The following is a 19258-nucleotide window of genomic DNA, read 5'->3' as shown; positions in this document are numbered from 1 at the left end:
AAACTGAAAATGGATCAACATGAAAACACAGACAGAAGCAGGAGTTCAAAAGGCTTCATGGCTTACTCTGTTGAGAGAACTCAAAACCTTAATCAATAAAAACATCTTCAGAGGCAGAATGATTAAGAGGAGCATTTCATCCAATAAATCCAACGTAACCCAAGAAACAAAGAGGTAAGGGCTATCTTTCTAAATGTATGCCAGCTTACTAAACCAGCCCAAAGTTGCCAGAACTCATCTTGTTTGCAGAATTATTCACATTAGCAGCATCCTTCCCCAGGGAGGTCTATTTAATCACTTCAGAAACTATTTCTTCCAGACAACAAAGAGCGATTAGATTACTTAATTAAAGCCCTGATTATCTCCAACCCAAAACAACAGAACACAGAATTTGAAAGAGATAGATTTATCCAGATGCCCTGGTCCTCATTATGCTTTGATTTCAATCAATCGTGCACACACACGTCAAGCAAAGGGCAATAAATTACAACCATGTGTTTGAAGAAATTATCTTCACGATATTGGGAGCGGAGAGCAACGGCTCTAACCGAACGGTGTAAGATATTAGGCTTCCATCTGGGAATAATAACCCACTGAACAAAAACATACCAGAGCATTAGCTTCAGGCAGTGTCTGAGTTAAACCTGGCAGCAGGAGATCAAAATTAAACAGTTGTTTTTTGGGAAAGTGAACATGCATTTTGGTAAAACAGAAAACCGAGAAATATGTTGGTTGTTTAACATATAGGATACAGAGGGAAATAAAAGCTAGTAGAATTCCTCTTTAATGCAAGGAGACATGAACGCGACTCTAGAATTTAAAAAGCGGGCAACTCTAGGGATACTTAAAGGTAGTTTGCATTAAAACAGATGCTCCCAGCAAACAACTCAGCACTGGTTAAGAGGCACTGAAGATTCAGCTGTCTCAAGCTGTCAAGATTTGAAACAACTCCATGTGACACTACAAGACCTGTTTTCCCACTATAGTCACTTGGCCAACAAGATTTTTAGGACAAAACTTCCCAGTGAATGGATCTGAATGGATTATTTCACACAAATTGTTAACGAACGCATAACAGGCTGTTTTCCCTCAAAACACCCACACTAACAGGTGCCAGAGCCTCGGGAAATGGCAAAGACTTGCTGATGACTCATTAAATGTAGGTGGATACTCACCACACCTGATTAAAACTGAAATTTGAAAAGGAACGGTACGTGGGCCAAATGGGACTGACACGAGGAAAATCTGAAACTACTGGAAGTCCTTGAGACGCCCGAGATGAACTGTGTGTAAAGGTAAAACGGGAGATAATCCTAAGAAACCTTGGACTGTATGCAGAGAGCAGAGTGGGAATAGCATGTATTCTCCAAAGTACTTATTTTCCTATAGAAAGGAAACACCTGCTGGAACGACCAAGTAGGAGGTGCAGTGAGCACCATGCAGAGCAACAACCCAGAAACAAGCACTTAGGAGGTTTTAAGATACACAAAATCTTCCTGTGATGGGCAGTCTAGATGACTGCAAACAAGATCCAGCAGTTGAGCACAGCAAGGCTGGAAACAAAGCCACAACCCAGCAGAAACCCTCATTATAGGAATGAAAGGTCTAATAGCCCAGGAAATTCAAGCACGCTGGGCCTGGAGTGCTCTGTGAACAACTGCTTACATAAGGTTCTTTTTGTATTAACTGTTACCTACCATAAAACACAGCACAGCTGTGGTTAGAGGTGTATTCGAGAACATTCTGTCCGCCGTAGACAGGGGGACACAACAGCCTGTTACAGGACGGTTGAACAAGAACTCGATGTGTCAGATATGAGGCTTCTCAGCTATTTTCATCCTCTCAATCTGCAATACAAGCTGGAAGTCTAACAGTGCAACTGCTCCACTTCAACTCGCACTTTTTTAAGGAGTTTGCAATGGGAGGTATTGATTAGCCTGGTGTCACCTATAAACTGTCTGTTTGGACAGACAGCCCCAGGGGGAACAGTGAAAATCTCTGCAGGTCAGTTCAAGAAACTCATTGCACACTGCCGAGAAAGTGAACACTGTTACTGGAAGGTGGACCTGTTATAAATCTTCCCATATAACAGAAACCATAATTTCCACAAAAATACAGTACTGAAAACTGCCAGCATGTTACTTTTTGATTAATACATCAACACTTTCAAATGAACCTGAAATATTTCACAGTGCTGGAAAAACTCTGTTGTCACCAGCTCTGGAATTTGAAAGGACGCTGATAATTTTGTCCTGGAACCGACGCATCGCGCACTGCAAGGTTCCAAACCAGGCAGCCAGTGACACCTTTAATCCGCACCACACGGCTCAGACCTAAGTCTGGCTTTACCGTGGGTACGCAGGATTAGTTTCCAGCTCTAGCAGACCATGGAAATTACATCACTGCAATTGCCATCACGTTCCTGCTACAACCTTCCCCACACTCCAGACTCCCATGTGGCTCCAGCAGCTGTTCTGCTGGTAATTGTTCCAGCCATTCCCAACCTGATCCGTTGGCAAGAGCAGCAGGGAGAAAATCTGGCACTTGGTACCCCCACCTCATTCTTTCCCCTCTCTGGTCTCCAAGTCAAAATTAAGCTCCTGCCATCAAGATACCAAATCCAATTGTCTCGTTTAAGAAACTACTAGAACAAAAGCCGGTTTCTATCCAGATCTCTGTTGTAGGTAAAGTACAACTCATTTCCCACTTGAAGCATGAGGAACCCTTCAAATGGTGAGGTTAAGTTTCCCTAACTACGCGAATTCTTTCCAAAAATGCTAGGATTCTTCTAGCACTCAGAGAAATGTAAGCCACCCTTCTCCTCTTTTTCGGATACATTTTTGAGATCAGAACATGTATCAAAGCATCCTGCTCTTATCTAGTCTGACTGCACCGTGAGTCAGATGCCTCCTTCATTTCTGGCTGACAACACCAGAACAAAGTCCTTGTGAGAAACCCCTCCTGTAAACCCTCGAACAATATCTCACCTGTAAAACTGGGACTGACAAACTGAAAGATGAAATTTGATACAATCTCACCTTTTACTTCCAGACAATGTATTAAGACTATTGTTGTACCGCAGGGTTCAGCACATGCACCTGAGAGTAACCTGTATGGCACTTTCCCTCCTGCAAATGAAACCTTTTTAAAGGAGTTATTGTATCCAGCCGTGACTTCACGGTTGTCTGATCAGAGAAGGATTTTAAAAGACAACCTTGGTTCCACAAACCTATTCATTTTCATCTTAGTGCATTAAAAGCCCTGTTGCTCCTGGTCTGTTCTGCACCTGGGGAGTAACTGCCAACCCCTCTTTGCTGCATATGCAAAACTCCTTTCTTCCAGTAAGTTCTGATACCAATAACAACTGTTAGTTGCAAGAGAAGTTGGATTCCTAGGAAAATAATGCATGAAAATAAACAAAAATTTGATAGCTGTAACAAAATCGTGAAGATTACACATTTGGACAGGTTATATTTACATCAAGCCATATCTTAAAACGAGTAGAAAATCTATCAACTAAAACACCTTTTAACCTGCTTTTTTAGCACTGCGATAGTACAGTGACGCAGAAGGAACTACGTCTAAGGATGTGTTTTATCTCCATTTTTGGGCAATGTGAAGAAGCAATGAAGCTTGTTCACCTCTTTCACGGTCATTAAGCACCTCCAATAGGAAAGCATCCCGTTACTAGATAAAGCAGTAAGTTCATTTTGCTTTGCAAAAGATATTTGCTTTTTAGATTTAGCATTACTGTTTCCATCCCATCAGTGCTCGGGAGACCACAATCTGTAAAGACAAAAGCTAAACCTGGTCATAGCTTGAGATTTCAGATGGGATTGCAGGGCAAGCCCCACCTTTCTAATAAAACTGTTGAACTGAGAAGTCACCTGGGCAGCTTCTTTTCTCTGCTTTAAAAAAAACACACTGCCTAATCTACATTCATCTTACACACGCTCTATTAATTCCTTTGCTTTACACCTCTTTAGCAGGACAGAGCCTAAAAGAAGCATCGGAGCACAGCAGAAGTACATTAACCCCCACACAACTGCTGCATTTCAGCATCCAAGCGCCTGTCATTTTACTGGAAGATGTCAGAGTTGCTGCTATATATATATATATATAGATATTCTGAGAGTACAGTCTTGAGGGAATGGAAAAAGCAGATGGTTTAAGACTGAACTGAGTCAAGACCAAAGAGAACACAGGTCATTTGAGGACAAAGACGCCAATAATCTGTTAAAGAGGGGAGGGAGGCAGGAAAGCACCTCAGCATCTGCCTCTAGCATCAGCTGACAAATTTGATCATGTTTTCGCATCGTGAAATCACAGCGGATACGCTTCCCAGCAGCAGATCAGCGCTGCCCGCCCTTCTTCCTCTGCTAGACACTGGTGTGCCGTGCTCAGAGGCGGCTGGCCAGCACAATTTAGACTCATTGTGTGTCCTGCTGAAGGAAATAAAAGCAAGCAGAGGGCTCTGTAGGGTAGAACTGACATACAAGTCTCTGTACTGGTCAAAGGCATTGTTGGCTTCCACCTCCAGCTTGCGCAGGCGAGCAGATGGCATGGCACCGTCTTCCAGGGGAGGATCGTATTTGTTACTCCACGGTGATCTGCCAAAGAGAGAAGGAAAATAGAGATGGTTAGACAACCAAGACACACTGAAAGGTTTGAGATGCACGGGTCTGACCTGATGCACAGACACTGAACTTCCAGGAAAACAAAATGTACCAAAAGCCGTCTATCTGTAAGAATCTCGCCCTCGACAGCTGTTTCAAACGCACACAAAAAGGGGACACGGACTCCTCGAGGTTCACAAAATATATGGGGAACACTCCCCATTCTCAGGTTTCTGCTGCATAAACCACCATGTTTGCGTTTGAGTCTGTTCCTTCTTAAATATTAAAAACAAAGCCTCAGCTGCTGCACATTACATACTTTAAATTCATGGGAATACAAACAGATTGTGTAGTTTATTTGGGATCTGACGGCATTTGAGCCAAACACTCCTGTCTACAGTTAAGATCCAATTTTTCCTCCACCATTTTGCTATGAAATAAACTCTACTTCTAGTGTAACATTAGGAAAACATTTGATCAGTTTGAAGGGTTTAACAGGGTTTGTAAAGCTGCAGGTTTTACTATTATTTCTGCAGGTGTAGAAGAGATTTTGGGCTCTTAATGAAAGAGTTGGTATTAAAAGATTAATGGAACCCTTTGCCCATCTGTTTGAGACTTTTACAATTCCCATTCTGTAAACCTGCGTTCTCCTTTTCATTTCCCCTGGGAATAACCAACCTACATATATCACTGTTAATTTAAAGAAAGGTACCTCTCCTCTTTACCTGCTCACTTTTCAAAATACTCCAGCCAACTAACACCAGGTCTTAATGCAGACCATACGCAAGGGCTTTTTCCTCAGTAGCCATTTGTTCTTCATTTCTCAGAAAGGCGTCTAGTTTTGACATCTGTTTAATGCAAAGCACAAAGAACCGGCTCTGCGCTTTCACAACACTTCAGTCCCCTCTACCACATCTGACTCAAAAGGTGGGGGCACCAGGAAAAGCTAAATCATCGTGTCACGTCCGCCCTGAGCAATTTTCAGGTGCTGGTTCTCATTTGAAAACAGTTGCTAAAACATCGGGTGCTTTGCGGAAAAGTCGCTCCTTTATCTAACAACTCTCTGAAACCTGGAAAAGATTCACATAAAAATCGCTATCGGTGCTGTCTAGGGGACTCCCAATAGCACAACCTACACCCAAAGAAGCTCAAGCATTGACCTTCCCATCCCAAAATCCGCACGAGCAAAGCAAAGGGTTTGTACGCCAGGCGATGCAGGAGTGTCCTGCTACCGTAGCAGCAGCGTTCCCTTAGGATGCGTTTAGTTTTAATACCTCTGCTATATTTTAAAGGGCAGATTCCAAAAGAATTCTAGTGTTTTCTATAAATCCGGGACGCTGTGTTTCTCCATCACGTACGAGGAAATCGGTGAGCAGAGAACCCACAGCTAAGATACTTTATTTGTAAATATGAGGTGTCTTTTGCCGGCTGCAGGAATGGGATTTAAGCGCAGCCTAGTAACATCGATTTTAACTAGCAGATTGTGGCATTTTCAACCCATTACAGCTGGAGCCAGCAGCAACTTCACCTAAAAAACCAACCTCATAACACAACCCCATATTCTTTTTTCTTTTTGTGGAAGAGTACTCACGACATTTAAAAACTTAAATGGAGGTTATTTGAAGAAAGACAGACGGGCAAGCACTTAAATTTCAAAAGTCAGACCTCTCATTTCCCTAGAAGTGAATGTTTTTTGTTTCAGCTAACAGGTTTCAGCCTTGTTGGCACCAAATTCCCCATAAGGATTCCATTTAATTGAGTGATGGAGCACACTTGGAGTGGAAATGTATGGACAAAGTCAGGGACCTTTAGAAAAGATATTAATAAAAGCTCTGCCTTCACAAGGAGGATTCCACGATACCCTCCTCAAACCCCTGGGATTACAGGAGCACTCGTAGAAGTGCCCACGAGACTCTGTGCACAAAAGGCTGTTCCCATAAGCCACAGTGAGATAATAATAAGAAACTGAGAATTATCTACTTCTGGAGATGCAAGAGACTCAAAAAACCCACCTTCTGGTCTGATCCGTGTTGGATATGGAGAAAATCAAGTCTGGCTAACTATGAGGAAGGAGTAAATTGATAGGCTATAAGCATTAGGATTGTGACTTCCCCATGAAATTGGTGGAGTTATGGCCTGGATGGCCAAACATCCCACAGCAGCTTTTTTTTCCAGGCTAATTCCCAGACCAATTGTAAAGCCACTCAAAAAACCCCTAGAAAACTCGATTCTCAGTGAGAAAGTCTGACTACCCAGCTCCACCTTTCGTGCTCGAGTAGCATGAGGCTCGCTTGTCTGCAGAATGCTTTCAAATCCTTGGATTAGTATTCAAAAAATGCAATTAGCAACCTCTCCGACATGAAGAAAACTGGTGTTTAGTTTGGAATGTGCCATAATTGGGGATGCAGCACGTTGCAGGCAGGGAATAGGATTTCTTGGGGCTTCTAATAGTTCTGAAAAATCTTTGTGGAATTATCAAACGCTTTGAAAAGCACAGTAAACTCCTCCTAGATTTTTGGCCTAATTGATTAAATTAGTGTAAGAGCCGTTTCCCAGTAACGACTTCAGATTTTATGGGGTATGAATCACAGTGTCTGAACACAGGCACAGAATGGGATTAACACATGCACACGTTAGTACTGCTTGCTTTTCAAAGGCTTTTGCTTTGTGCTGAAGGGAAGAATTTACTTCACGAAGCAGAGGTGAGACCAATCAGTTCCAGAAGGCAGAATCACTTCAATCCACAACGCTTCAGTCAAAAGCCGTAAAGAACAGCATTCTTTAATGCCAGCAATTAATACATTACGCCTATTCTATGCAAACTAATGAAATAGCTTCACCGAAACCCCATTACTTAATAAGCCCTAAAAAATTTGAAGCGATTTTAACAATCACAGCAAATGTGCAGAAACACTGTGGTTTCTGGGGTCAAACACATCTTGTTCCAGAGACAGCAGGAACCTGCTTGCAGAGCTCATCAGATTAGCAGCCATAGAATCACGTTATCTGCAACGGTTTGGAAATGAAGATGTTTGTGCCCTTTCACATTAGAGAAATACTACAAATAACTTCCATGGTCAATGTCTTGCTCGAGCAGATTTGAAGCAATCGCAGCTTCATCGCCAAGAAAAGTTTGATGTTAAGATTCTTTTATTTTTGGCTAAGAAGTAAAAGGGAGGAGGCCCCTCAGTTCCAGCAGGACAGGGAACTGCTGCAGAGAGTCCAGCGCAGCCACCAAGATGCTGAAGGGAGTGGAGCATCTCCTGTGTGAGGAAAGGCTGAGCGAGCTGGGGCTCTGGAGCTGGACAAGAGGAGACTGGAGAGGGACCTCACTCATGTTTACAGATATCTAAAGGGTGAGTGTCAGGAGGATGGAGCCAGGCTCTTCTGGTGACAACCAGTGATAGGACAAGGGGCAATGGGTTCAAACTGAAACACAAGAGGTTCCACTTACATTTGAGAAGAAACTTCTTCCCGGTGAGGGTGGCAGAGCCTGGCCCAGGCTGCCCAGGGGGGTTGTGGAGTCTCCTTCTGTGCAGACACTCCAACCCGCCTGGACACCTTCCTGTGTAACCTCATCTGGGTGTTCCTGCTCCATGGGGGGATTGCACTGGATGAGCTTTCCAGGGCCCTTCCAACCCCTGACACTCTGTGATTCTGTGGACTGCAATACTGGTGCGTAGTTCTCATTTGCAAAGCAAACCAGATAGTTCCTCACTTGGGACAGGAACTCACCGATACGAGTCTCCATCTCTGTTGTAGTCACACAATAGATAGTCTTTTCCTACCACCTTGTCTCGCGCAATCTTCAACGGCTGATCGACAGAGGACAGGAGATCTTCACAGAGGCTTGGGACCTGATGGTTTGGAGAGAACGAAAACAGGGAGAAAAGAGAGGGTAACACATTAAGGTTAAAAAAGACTGGCAACCCTAGGAAGAGATTTTGTTATTAATAACATCTGTCCCAAAGCCAGAAACCCTTTAAAAAAACAAAAAAAAGCTGCACTTAAGTTACAACACAATCCTATGCTCCCGCCTCCAATAATTTCAGATTTAATTACCTAACGACTAGTGTGGTCCAGTACACTTCAATATATACATTCTCCATGTTAGCTTCTTGCCAAAGACGGCCAGTAAAGTGATTGTTGAGGGCTGATGAATAAAGGTAAATATTTATAATGGAGGGGAAGCGAGGGAGCTGCTAAAAAATACGCCATCCATACGCTAGAGTGGGTTTTTCACAAGCTCCCACTCTGGGTAGAGTTTAGAATAGTTTCCAGGCAGCTGGCCAAACGGGACCGTGTTGGCTAATAAAAATACGCGTGTGCCTGCGTGCGTGCACATATAAAATCAAATACATCTCTTACACAGGTAGCTTTTAACAGATTCCTAATCCCGGCTTCCTCCCTGTGCTTCGTGTGGAGAAAGACTATGAGATTGGCTTTTAACGCGGCAGAGCCAAGAGATGAGACGGCGTTTTGCAGCCTGAAGCGAGTGTGAATGCAAGCACAAGCAAATTGAACACATTCCATCCCATGGCCTCTTGCTCCGGAGCTGCTGGCAGCCCCGTTATCAATATCAATATTCCCATACTGCAGGTTTTGGCCATGCTGGCAGCTTCCTGCAACACGCTAACACAGGAGATAAAATAAATAACCGATGTGAAATGCCTCCTGCATTTCATTCTACATTGTGGAGATGAAAACCTGACTGAGAACATGAAGACAAAAGGCAATCCGGGGTAAAATTAATCATGAAGCGATGAATTCACAACGCATAAGGAATGAAAAGAAGAAGAAGGAAGGAATAAAGAAAATGTGGAAATGTGCTTTCCTCTCTTCAAGCCATTGATTCAGTGAATTGGCTGGGATGATTTCAAAGAAAAGAAACCTAGAGGGGGAAAAAACATGTTAGGAGTGCAATAGCTCCCAAAAGCATAAGCGCAAACTACTTTAATGCACTTGAAGTGACCCAAGAAATCAAACTGCTTAAAATGAAAACACTCCCAACCCCAAGTACAAGGGCAATAATACACAGAGGATGTTAAATCAAAGTAAGGACGGACAAATATGAATCACTGTGACTACAAAAGACAAAAAAAACGAGAAAGGCCAAAGGGCAAAATGAGATGCAGTTAGCAAGAGACACAACACTGAGCCCACACCGTCACCCTGTAAACACAGGAAAATAAGAGAAAAAGCAAGAAATGGTTGGTGAAGTTACTGACAGTGCTGAAAAAGCTAAAACATTTGTTGGAGGTTTTTTACTTTGGTCTATATATGCTGTAATGTGGTAACGCAACAAATGAAGAGCCCAGACTAAGGAGCAGAGCACATATTTCTATAAAGGTAGATGCTTCTCTTAGGAGTTCATCGCTTGATACTCAGAGACCTGGCTGGAACAACCTCCAAACCATCCCGCAGGCAGCAATAAGTAAATAAAAGCAGCTTTTAGGGAAATCTGTAGTTTTTCTGAACACAAACAACCCTGACACTCGCAGAGCTGACACAAATCAGCCGTTTCATGGCCCGAGCGAATTGATGGCTCTGTGTTCACCAGCCCATCTGGTTCCACTTGGCCTCTTCCTTCGCTTCTCCATTAGCTATTCATTTCAGGCTGACTCTTCAGGCGGAGAGCAACTCGAGACGATTGCTTTAATTTTGGATGCGCGCACAACGAGACCCAAAGCACCTCATCATTAAGACCTATGCTCTGTGTTCTTCCAAAGAGTCACCAGCTGAATATATTCCTGCTTCTCGCCGCTCCTTGGCCAGCTGCCCACGAGCACCGAGATAAGCGCCCAGGACCAGGCTTCTCACCCTGCCCTGCGCTTCGGATGAGTAATAGTGATGAAAACACAATGCGGAGAAAAGTGGCGTCGTTCCCAAACTCCATTTCTGGTGGATTTCTCTGGGAAAAGCCCTGTGCTGTATGTGCAGTGAGGGAGCACGAGAGGTCTCGCAGTACAGCTCTTCACACTCAAATACACACACATAGATATATGCTCATTTTCAAAAGCAATCTGGATGATTTGGTAACGCAAATATTCATGAGCACAGTCACTTCTCGAATTTCTAAGAGCTGTGGTTGGTCTTACAGCCACAACAGGGAATACAATACATCATATACTTATTAGAATATACAACTATACTGTATTGTAATAGTCTATTGTTACAGCATCCTCTATACCCATTGTCTCTTTGCTACAGACACTATACAGGACTCCAGACAATATACTCTGTATTCTTTTCTCTTCTGGAATAAAACAGGGAAGAAAACATACTCATCTACTTTGGAAGTATTAGAAATTCTCAACAGTGACTATGAAAAGAACAGAGATATTCCAGCTGATGGAAATACTCATGTAATTCTAATTATTGGAAAAAGTGTGGCATGGTTACCCCAGGAGAATAATTTTTGTATCATTCATTACAGCAACTTTCAACAGCTGCTGTACTTCCTTGCTAAAAATGAATTCATAAGATTTATTTATACTGATCTTCCCCTTCTACACTACGGAGTTGCTTACAAGGCAAATGCGGTAATTTGAACACAGTAATTTGCAGCTTTAAACACTTCAGCTCCACGTTGATGAGACTATTTCATTCTTTCTGTGTTCAGGTCCTTTGCATTTTAGAATACACAGTTATAAGACATCCATAAATCCATGGGTCCGGATGGGATGCACCCGCGGGTGCTGAGGGAGCTGGCTGAGGTCATTGCTGGACCACTCTCCATCATCTTTGCCAAGTCTTGGGAAACGAGAGAGGTGCCCGAGGACTGGAGGAAAGCAAATGTCACTCCAGTCTGCAAAAAGGGCAAGAAGGAGGACCCGGGGAATTCTAGACCAGTCAGCCTCACCTCCATCTCTGGGAAACTGATGGAATGACTTCTCCTTGGTGCCATCTCAAGGCATATCAGGGATAAGAGGGTCATTAGGGGCAGTCAACATGGCTTCACCAAGGGGAAGTCGTGCTTGACCAACCTCATTGACTTTTATGAGGACATAACAAGATGGATGGATGATGGCAGAGCGGTGGACGTGATCTACCTTGACTTGAGTAAGGCATTTGACACAGAATCCCACAGCATCCTCACAGCTGAACTGAGAGAGTGGGTCTGGATGAGCGGGGAGTGAGGTGGAGTGTGAACTGTCTGAAGGGAAGAAGCCAGAGAGTCGTGGTCAATGGGGCAGAGTCCAGTTGAGGCCAGTATCTAGTGCAGTGCCTCAGGGTCAGTGCTGGGGCCTGTATTATTCAATATATTCATCAATTATTTGGACGAGGGAATAGAGTGACTGTCAGCAAGTTTGCTGGTGACACCAAGCTGGGAGGAGTGGTGACACTGGAAGCTGTGCTGCCATCAGAGACCTGGACAGGCTGGAGAGCTGGGCAGGGAAAAATGTAATGAAATATAACAAGGGCAAGTGTAGAGTCTTGAATCTGGGTAGGAACAACCTCAGGTTCCAGTATAAGTTTGGCACAGCCGGGCTAAGCTGGCTGCTGCAATGTAGGCACTGAGCAATTATTTTACACTATGCATGTAATTTTGCTTAAATTCTTCCCCCTGTCAAGCACTGAATCTTCCTAAAGCATTTAAATTACCTTTGTGCACACTCAGACTCTTGCAGAATTCAGTTTTTATTTAGCAAGAAAGCATCCAAATCTTTGGATCCCAGCAAGGAGAGCTCTGCTTAGAACACTAACCAATTTTCTGAGTTTTCAGTCTGAAACAGTGGATTTGCATTGTTAACTTTTCTTATTAGCTTGTTGCATTATCTGGAAAGCTAAAATGCACTTACGTGCCACCATGCTTGCCTCCAGCAGTCATTATATAGGGGAACTTTAACTTCAATTTAGAAATGCAAGAATTAACCCACCACCCAGGCCAAACACTGAACCGCCGAACCAGTGCTGATGTTCAATTCATCACTGCACTATAAATAAATGTCACCATGATGAAAACACTGAAGCTATGAGGATTGTTTTATAAGCAAAGGCTGGGCTCCCATCCTTATTTTGACACAAGTTTCTTCCCCACTTTAAGCAGTGGAAGGTCAAATGTAGAACACAGTATTAACCTTCTAGCTTTAGCTGAAGGCCGTCATTAAATTAATTTGGTCCACAACCTACTCTGGACCCTAATGCACCCATGTTTCCACAAATAAGCACTCAATCATCTAGTATGGTGGTTGTGTGGAGCGAGACCACCCTCAATGTGTATTAGAAAAGGAAAAGATGAAGGATCTCTGGGGGTCTGGGCTCAGCTGTCCGGCCTGGAAGCGAACAGCAGCATCATTGAGCAGCACACACCACGTACCGGGGCACTGCGTTCGGGGGAGCCTTTCCTTCCGAGGAGATATACAATGAACGTGTAGTAGAGAGGAAAGAAAAACTGAAAGAAAAGCGAGTCCAGCCTACTCTCCGGCATGTTGAACAAGGGTTCTGTTGTCCCGTGTAACAGGATTCTCCATCAGAGCAGGCCAGGTATGCGGACAGTGTTTTAATTAAGGCAACTGCTCTGCTATCAAGACAAATAATCACTTGTGCCCAAGTCAAAACCGTACCCTATTTGGAGTAGCTAACCTAATAATCCTTCCTTCTTGACTCACTTTTTAGTTAAAGGAACTTATTATCAACTAAGCTATTGTTTTTGAGTTACTTTTTAAAATATGATTCCACAAGCACCTAAAAAAGTTTAAAGGAAACAAAACCAGTTACTTCAGCTCTTCATGTGTTACATGCACTCAGCATCCTCGCTTCAATCATTCTGGCCGAATTGCATTGAATTCTGTACCTCACATATTCAGGACAGTGAATATTTTGCTTTACTAGCCATAGAACATGAGTACACTAAGGTCATTATTTTCTTCTACAGCCCTGAGTGAAATGAACCATGTTTACAACTGAAACAGCGATATTGTTAGTGTAAGGTTCTGTGCTGGGAAATAGTCTTTTTCCATGTTTATTCAGAGGTCAGCATGTACTGACCTCCACAGGAACCCCAGGTTCCAGTGTAAGTTGGGGAATGACCTATTAGAGAGCAGCGTAGGGGAAAGGGACCTGGGGGTCCTGGGGACAGCAGGGTGACCATGAGCCAGCACTGGGCCCTTGTGGCCAGGAAGCCAATGGCACCTGGGGTGGGTTAGAAGAGGGTGGTCAGTAGGTCAGAGAGGTTCTCCTGCCCCTCTGCTCTGCCCTGGGGAGACCACACCTGGAATCTTGTGAGGGTGAGGGTGTCAGAGCCTGGCCCAGGCTGCCCAGGGGGGTTGTGGAGTCTCCTTCTCTGCAGACATTCCAACCCGCCTGGACACCTTCCTGTGTAACCTCATCTGGGTGTTCCTGCTCCATGGGGGGATTGCACTGGATGAGCTTTCCAGGGCCCTTCAACCCCTGACATTCTGGGATTCTGACACACAGGAAAACTACGCTAAATGCAGGAAAATTAAAGATGAAACACATTTTTCCTTGAAGAATCAGAAGGAAGATGAAGCAACCTTCAAATGCTTAGCACTCAGATCCACTTCTGTTCTGAACTACTGTCTATAACATGCAGGTATCTGAATGTGACTAGAGCACTTTTTAATTAAAAAGCCACATCCAAACAGGAAAGCGAGTATTTTAATTGCATGCGAACTCTTAAGACTTGATTGTTCTTTTTTTAAGACAACTTAAATCATGACAGAAATGAACAAAACCACTGCCCACGTCATCTGGGGCAACTGCTCAAACGCAAAGAAGAGCCCATGGGAGTTACCTGGCACTTCTGCAAAAGAACCATTTTGGCACACGACCCCCCCATTTCAGCCCAGATTCCTCCCTTCTCGGCCAGCATCTCATAAAATATTATTATAATTTTTCTGAGTCATTCCACAGCCTCAGAATTTCCTGTTCCTGCAGAACACAGACACGGCTGAACGGATGTTGTGGAAACTGGAGAAGGAAGCCTGGCTCCACTCATCTTGGGGCTAAAACCACCAGGAAAGTCACTCCCACAAATCCACACATCGCTAAACCTTAATTTGATCCATCAGATGTCCAAGGGCCACACATTCTTCAGGCTTTGTTTATTAAATGACACTTAAATGGACTTTTGTGTTCGAGACCAGATGTAATTGATATTGGAAACAGCTCAGTTTTATTTGAGTATTTGCGCCGAATTCCAGCACTGCAAGAATTAGCAAAAATAAAATCAAACCCAATCCGCTTTTCCGGAAAAAGGCAAATGTTAATAAGATTGCAGATTTAAGATCTAGTTAGTGATCTCATAGCAGAAAAGTTATATTAATGACAAAAGTGTTCAATCCAGCTCAAGGAACTACATTTTAAAAACGCTGAAAGGTGACTACTGTTCATAAAACAGGATCCTTGGCATTTTTCCTGCGATTTGCTGGATAAAATGGGGCTTTTGCTCGGTTCGGCATTCCGTGGCTTACCGAGGAACAAAAGCTGGCCATCTGGCAGGCACAACGGAGCGCCCTGGACTGGGACCAGTGACCTGCAGGTGAGGGCTCCTGGATCTCATTACCAGGCACAAGTCCCAGGAGCCATCACAGCGGATCAATATCTTGGCAAGTCTTGACTATTTGTGTCAAGAATCCAGCGGGTGTTGGAGATATCCAGCAACAATTCAGGGATATGCAGAGGTAGACTCTTTCCAGCCACATTTCGATATTTTCGCTTCTCTCTCCCCATTTTTGAAAGCGCTTAGATAGGTTTCTAGTTAGGATTTAAGCTCATCAAGTGATCTCTCACACACACATTCCTTTAGAAAGATATTTAAACAGACACTTTAAGGATCTCTAACAGTGACAGAAGCCTACAAGAAAAATAGGCTGAAAAAGAGCAAGTGAATATGAAGCCAGAAGCGCAATTCACTTTTACATTCTCATGCAAGTAAGTGGAGTCGCTAGCTCTAAGCCAAGCATCACATTAAGAATTTACATATATTAATTGCTATCTCCAATTACCATCAAGATACCCAGAGGTAATCTTTTCTAGCTGCAAAAGCTCCTGCTTAATGGCCACTCACCAAATGGAAAACTGGCTCTCAACAGCCATAAATTTATTCAGAGAGCCAGAGTCCCTTTCTTTAGGCAATAACCCTTCCATTAGGAACCCTGGGCTGCTGGGGGCTCAGAGTCTATCGCACGATCAGCAAGTCAAAACCTCAGCTTCGAGACCACTTCTGCTTCCACTCTTTACGTTTTCGCTGGGTCTGATTGTTTTTTTAACATCTTCCACCCTCCCCAGATGCTCAGCTGGCCATCTGCATTCAATTATTTTATCTTCTCCTCGGTTCTGCACACCGCTCAGGCTCTTGGATTCAAAATACAAAAAGCTCCAGTCACATTCTCGTGTTCTTTATGGTCTGTGCAGCTCAAGCAATGCAGTTTTCCTGGGGATAAATTCTCTAGCTTCATATATCTTCAGTTAGTAAAGGTATGCAAGCGGATTTGAGACCTGCCTGGAAGCACAATAGCTACATGAAGCAAGGTCCTGAATATTGTTTGAATATTTCAAAATCAGAAGTTTATACATTTTTAAATTCATCACTCTGGGACTTTCTCAAAAGTAACACACTCCACTAAAAATACTTCAGCATTCTCCTGTGATGAGAAAACAAAGACAATCACTTCCCAGACTGTTAATTGCAAACAGAGCCTTAAAAAACAACCAGTCAAGTTACTGACTGCTATATCCATAAAGAACTCTGGCTTTCATTCTTCCATGGCAGGAATAACTTGATTCTGTACTTCAAGAAAGCTTTCAATTTGGGGAATATGTTGAGTAGTAAATACTATATCAGACTTATTGGGAAAAGAAAGGAAAAGAGTTGTGGCTGTGAGCAAACCCCCTCTTTGTTTGCCCATTTTGTGATCCAGCTTTGTAAGGACGATTCTCCATCCCCACTTTATGCCAAACATCTGATTTTTCTGAGTCAGCTGCATTTTTCATCTAATTTATATTATATTCTATTATATACAAACAGGCAAACATCCAAATTAAACATTCAGCAGGAAATTTGTACTTGCAAAAAGAACCTGCGTAACTTTTACTAAGATTGAGACCACACCAACTTGCACACTCAAGTCAAAGCCATCGAGACAATCCTGTCACAGACCCTTATTTGCTGCACATGGGCCATAAGCACAATAAATCCAACTTGCACCCTGCTCCTTTCCTAGAGATGCGCCCCTCGAAGACATGCGAGAGCAAAATAAAACCCCAAAGCATTCTGGAGGCTGTGACCTCGGCTGTCACCCACCCACCCTGTTACATGTGCTGCCCAGTGTATCAACAGCAGCAACTTCTGGACAACATGAGGCAATAAGGAGGTGAGACAGTATTTATGCTACACAGTTAAAATCTGTTTCAATATTACATTTGGCCTATCCTCATGACAAACCCACGGAAGAGCAGCACAATCACCACTGCTCTTACAGGAACTGCTTTAGTTTGGGCTTGGCTGACAGGTAGATGCTCCAAAGCTTCAGTTACCCGTTTCCAGAGAAGCTACATGGAAAATCACTCTAATTTAAATTAGTTGTCCTTTAAAAGGTATGTGGCTACACTAAACTCTTTTCGTAGAGGTTTAGAAGTCCTCTTGTACATTGTTGACAGCCTCCAAGTAGTCTATTTAAGAATAACGACTAATGGAATGCTGAGCAGAGCATTCCATGCCAAGGCACATCACCAGCACCGCACATGGCTTCATTCAGGCAGGGCTTCTGGGGTCCTGTGATTGACAAGGTCGCTAATGAACTCTAATTGAAGACTCGGCAGTCTGAAAAATCCAACAACAGATGTGGTAAAAGGGCAAACCGCAAGCTGTTTTGCTAATGAATGGAAAGTGTCTGGTCTGATGAGGGCCAGCGACCCAAAAATTCTCTTCTTCCACCCAGCCTTTTCCTTCATGGTCAAGTTTGGACCTTTCCCCCATCAGCCCAACGCTTGGGGGCAGTAACGCACAGTCCTGAACATATTCCAGAGACTCACGTTGGCACCAAGATGCTAATTTATTAAAAAGCAGCAGTAGAGCATGGCTTGGACAGAGTAAGAGAGACCTCAGGGAGGTCCCAGCAGGAACACAAGTCTAGGAAGGAGATACCAGCTTCTCACTATAGCACTTTTGGAAAACTTTTTGTATATAAAGCCATTTCTAAGCCAACTTTCATCTCTTTTCAAAGGATATTAAGCAAGTATCAAGAGTAGCTACATGTCTGGAGAACAATTCTTGTAAAAAGCCTACAGAAAGCTGCACTCCCAGCAGGTAATAATGTACGCTTCCCACCAAAAAAATAATATGGGCTTCATCTTCAGGTCTGCTCCAGCAGGGCAGTAAGGAAGCAAGGAAAGCAAGCACAAAGGAAGCAGAAGTCAGGGTGCTACCTTTTGTAATCCTGCCACAAATTTAATGAACCTGCTCATGCTCATCGTGCATTCGGAGTCTGACCTTTTACTTCAAGGAGGTTATTGTCTGGTAATGGTAAAGGAAACAGAATCAAAACGTCAGCTTTAAAGGTTTGGATGAAACTTGCCAAAAAAGGTCAAAAAAACCTATTTGCTTGAGTCTGGCTTATGATGTTTTTGGAACTATGACAGGTGGCAGCGTATACAGTGTTCTTGTCTAACCAGAGTGCAGACTTGAGTCTTACAGACATGAGGCTGAGCGGACTGCAGAAGTCTACAGATGGCTCAAAAATAAAGAAATCATACTGGATTTAACAAACTATTTCATCTCCACCCCAGAGAAGGGACTGCAGTGGCCAGGGTGGCAATCGTACAGACTCTCCTTCTAACGAGCGTCATTCAAATTGGGCTGCTTCATGTTATACTTGCAATAAGAAAAGAAGCCCGGTGAGTGTGTTGCTGATGGAAAGCATGTAGAGAGCACTAATGAGCACCATCCAAAGAGTAATTCCAATGTTTAGAGGTAACCAGCAATTTTCTGAGTCATTAAAAAAAGCCTCGCACCAATTATACAGTCAAGCTCACCAGTGCTCCCCAAACAACTCACTGTTTGAATGGTCCTTGGAGCTGCCAAAACCCTGATATCCATTCAGTCCTCTGAATTTCATCAGAAAACCAACCGTGTCACACCAGATCACCTCAATGATTTAGTTATTGTGTCCTACCTACAGCAACAGCCGCAAAAATGATGCTTTAGGTTGTCATGAGTTTCGGTGGCACAGATGTAGCCAACTACTAAATGGTTTCAAGAAAGATAAATAATCCATTCCTACAGGGAACAATTTCTTCCCTGACTCCCAGAGCTTTCTTACCTGTACCTTGGCTTATGTAACTAAAAGCAGCATTTAAATAAGTTTTTAGGGTCTCTCAGACAAGGTTTAGCACCATCAGGCATAAAGTTCAGACAGAAAAGGGATGTGGCTCTCACTACAGATAAGAGGAAAAGCAGCCCTGTTCCAGCCTCAATACCCTCTGTCTGCAAAAAGTGAGAAGCTTAGGTCAGAAATAAGCCATCTATTTAGACTGGGCAATAGAAACAAACTTTCCCAGCTGCCCATATAACAGGGTCTGTATAGATTAAGTTCATATTTCAGTAATACTTCAGAGCTGCTCCAGAGGCAGCTGTGCCATGCGCTGTTTTCAGGGAGAGCTGACACTGGTCAGCCTGT

General features: G+C 43.4%; 1 protein-coding gene across 3 annotated transcripts in view; it reads right to left on the bottom strand.

The window, feature by feature from the left end:
- Positions 1 to 19258, bottom strand: part of CAPZB (capping actin protein of muscle Z-line subunit beta) — a gene marked incomplete at its 5' end in the record, with an annotated part of 54047 nt that overhangs the window by 20609 nt on the left and 14180 nt on the right. For all 3 annotated transcript variants that reach the window (XM_080358850.1, XM_080358849.1, XM_080358848.1), the window contains 2 exons: positions 4497 to 4610; positions 8352 to 8473. In XM_080358850.1, the coding sequence (XP_080214976.1) occupies positions 4497 to 4610; positions 8352 to 8473 (236 nt within the window). The remainder of the gene's footprint in view (positions 1 to 4496; positions 4611 to 8351; positions 8474 to 19258) is intronic.

This window comes from Nesoenas mayeri, assembly GCF_963082525.1.
Source record: "Nesoenas mayeri genome assembly, chromosome: 24".
In the NCBI taxonomy this organism is placed as follows: Eukaryota; Metazoa; Chordata; class Aves; order Columbiformes; family Columbidae; genus Nesoenas; species Nesoenas mayeri.
Note: the sequence above shows the minus strand (reverse complement) of the source record. Positions and strands in the feature narration are given on the sequence as shown.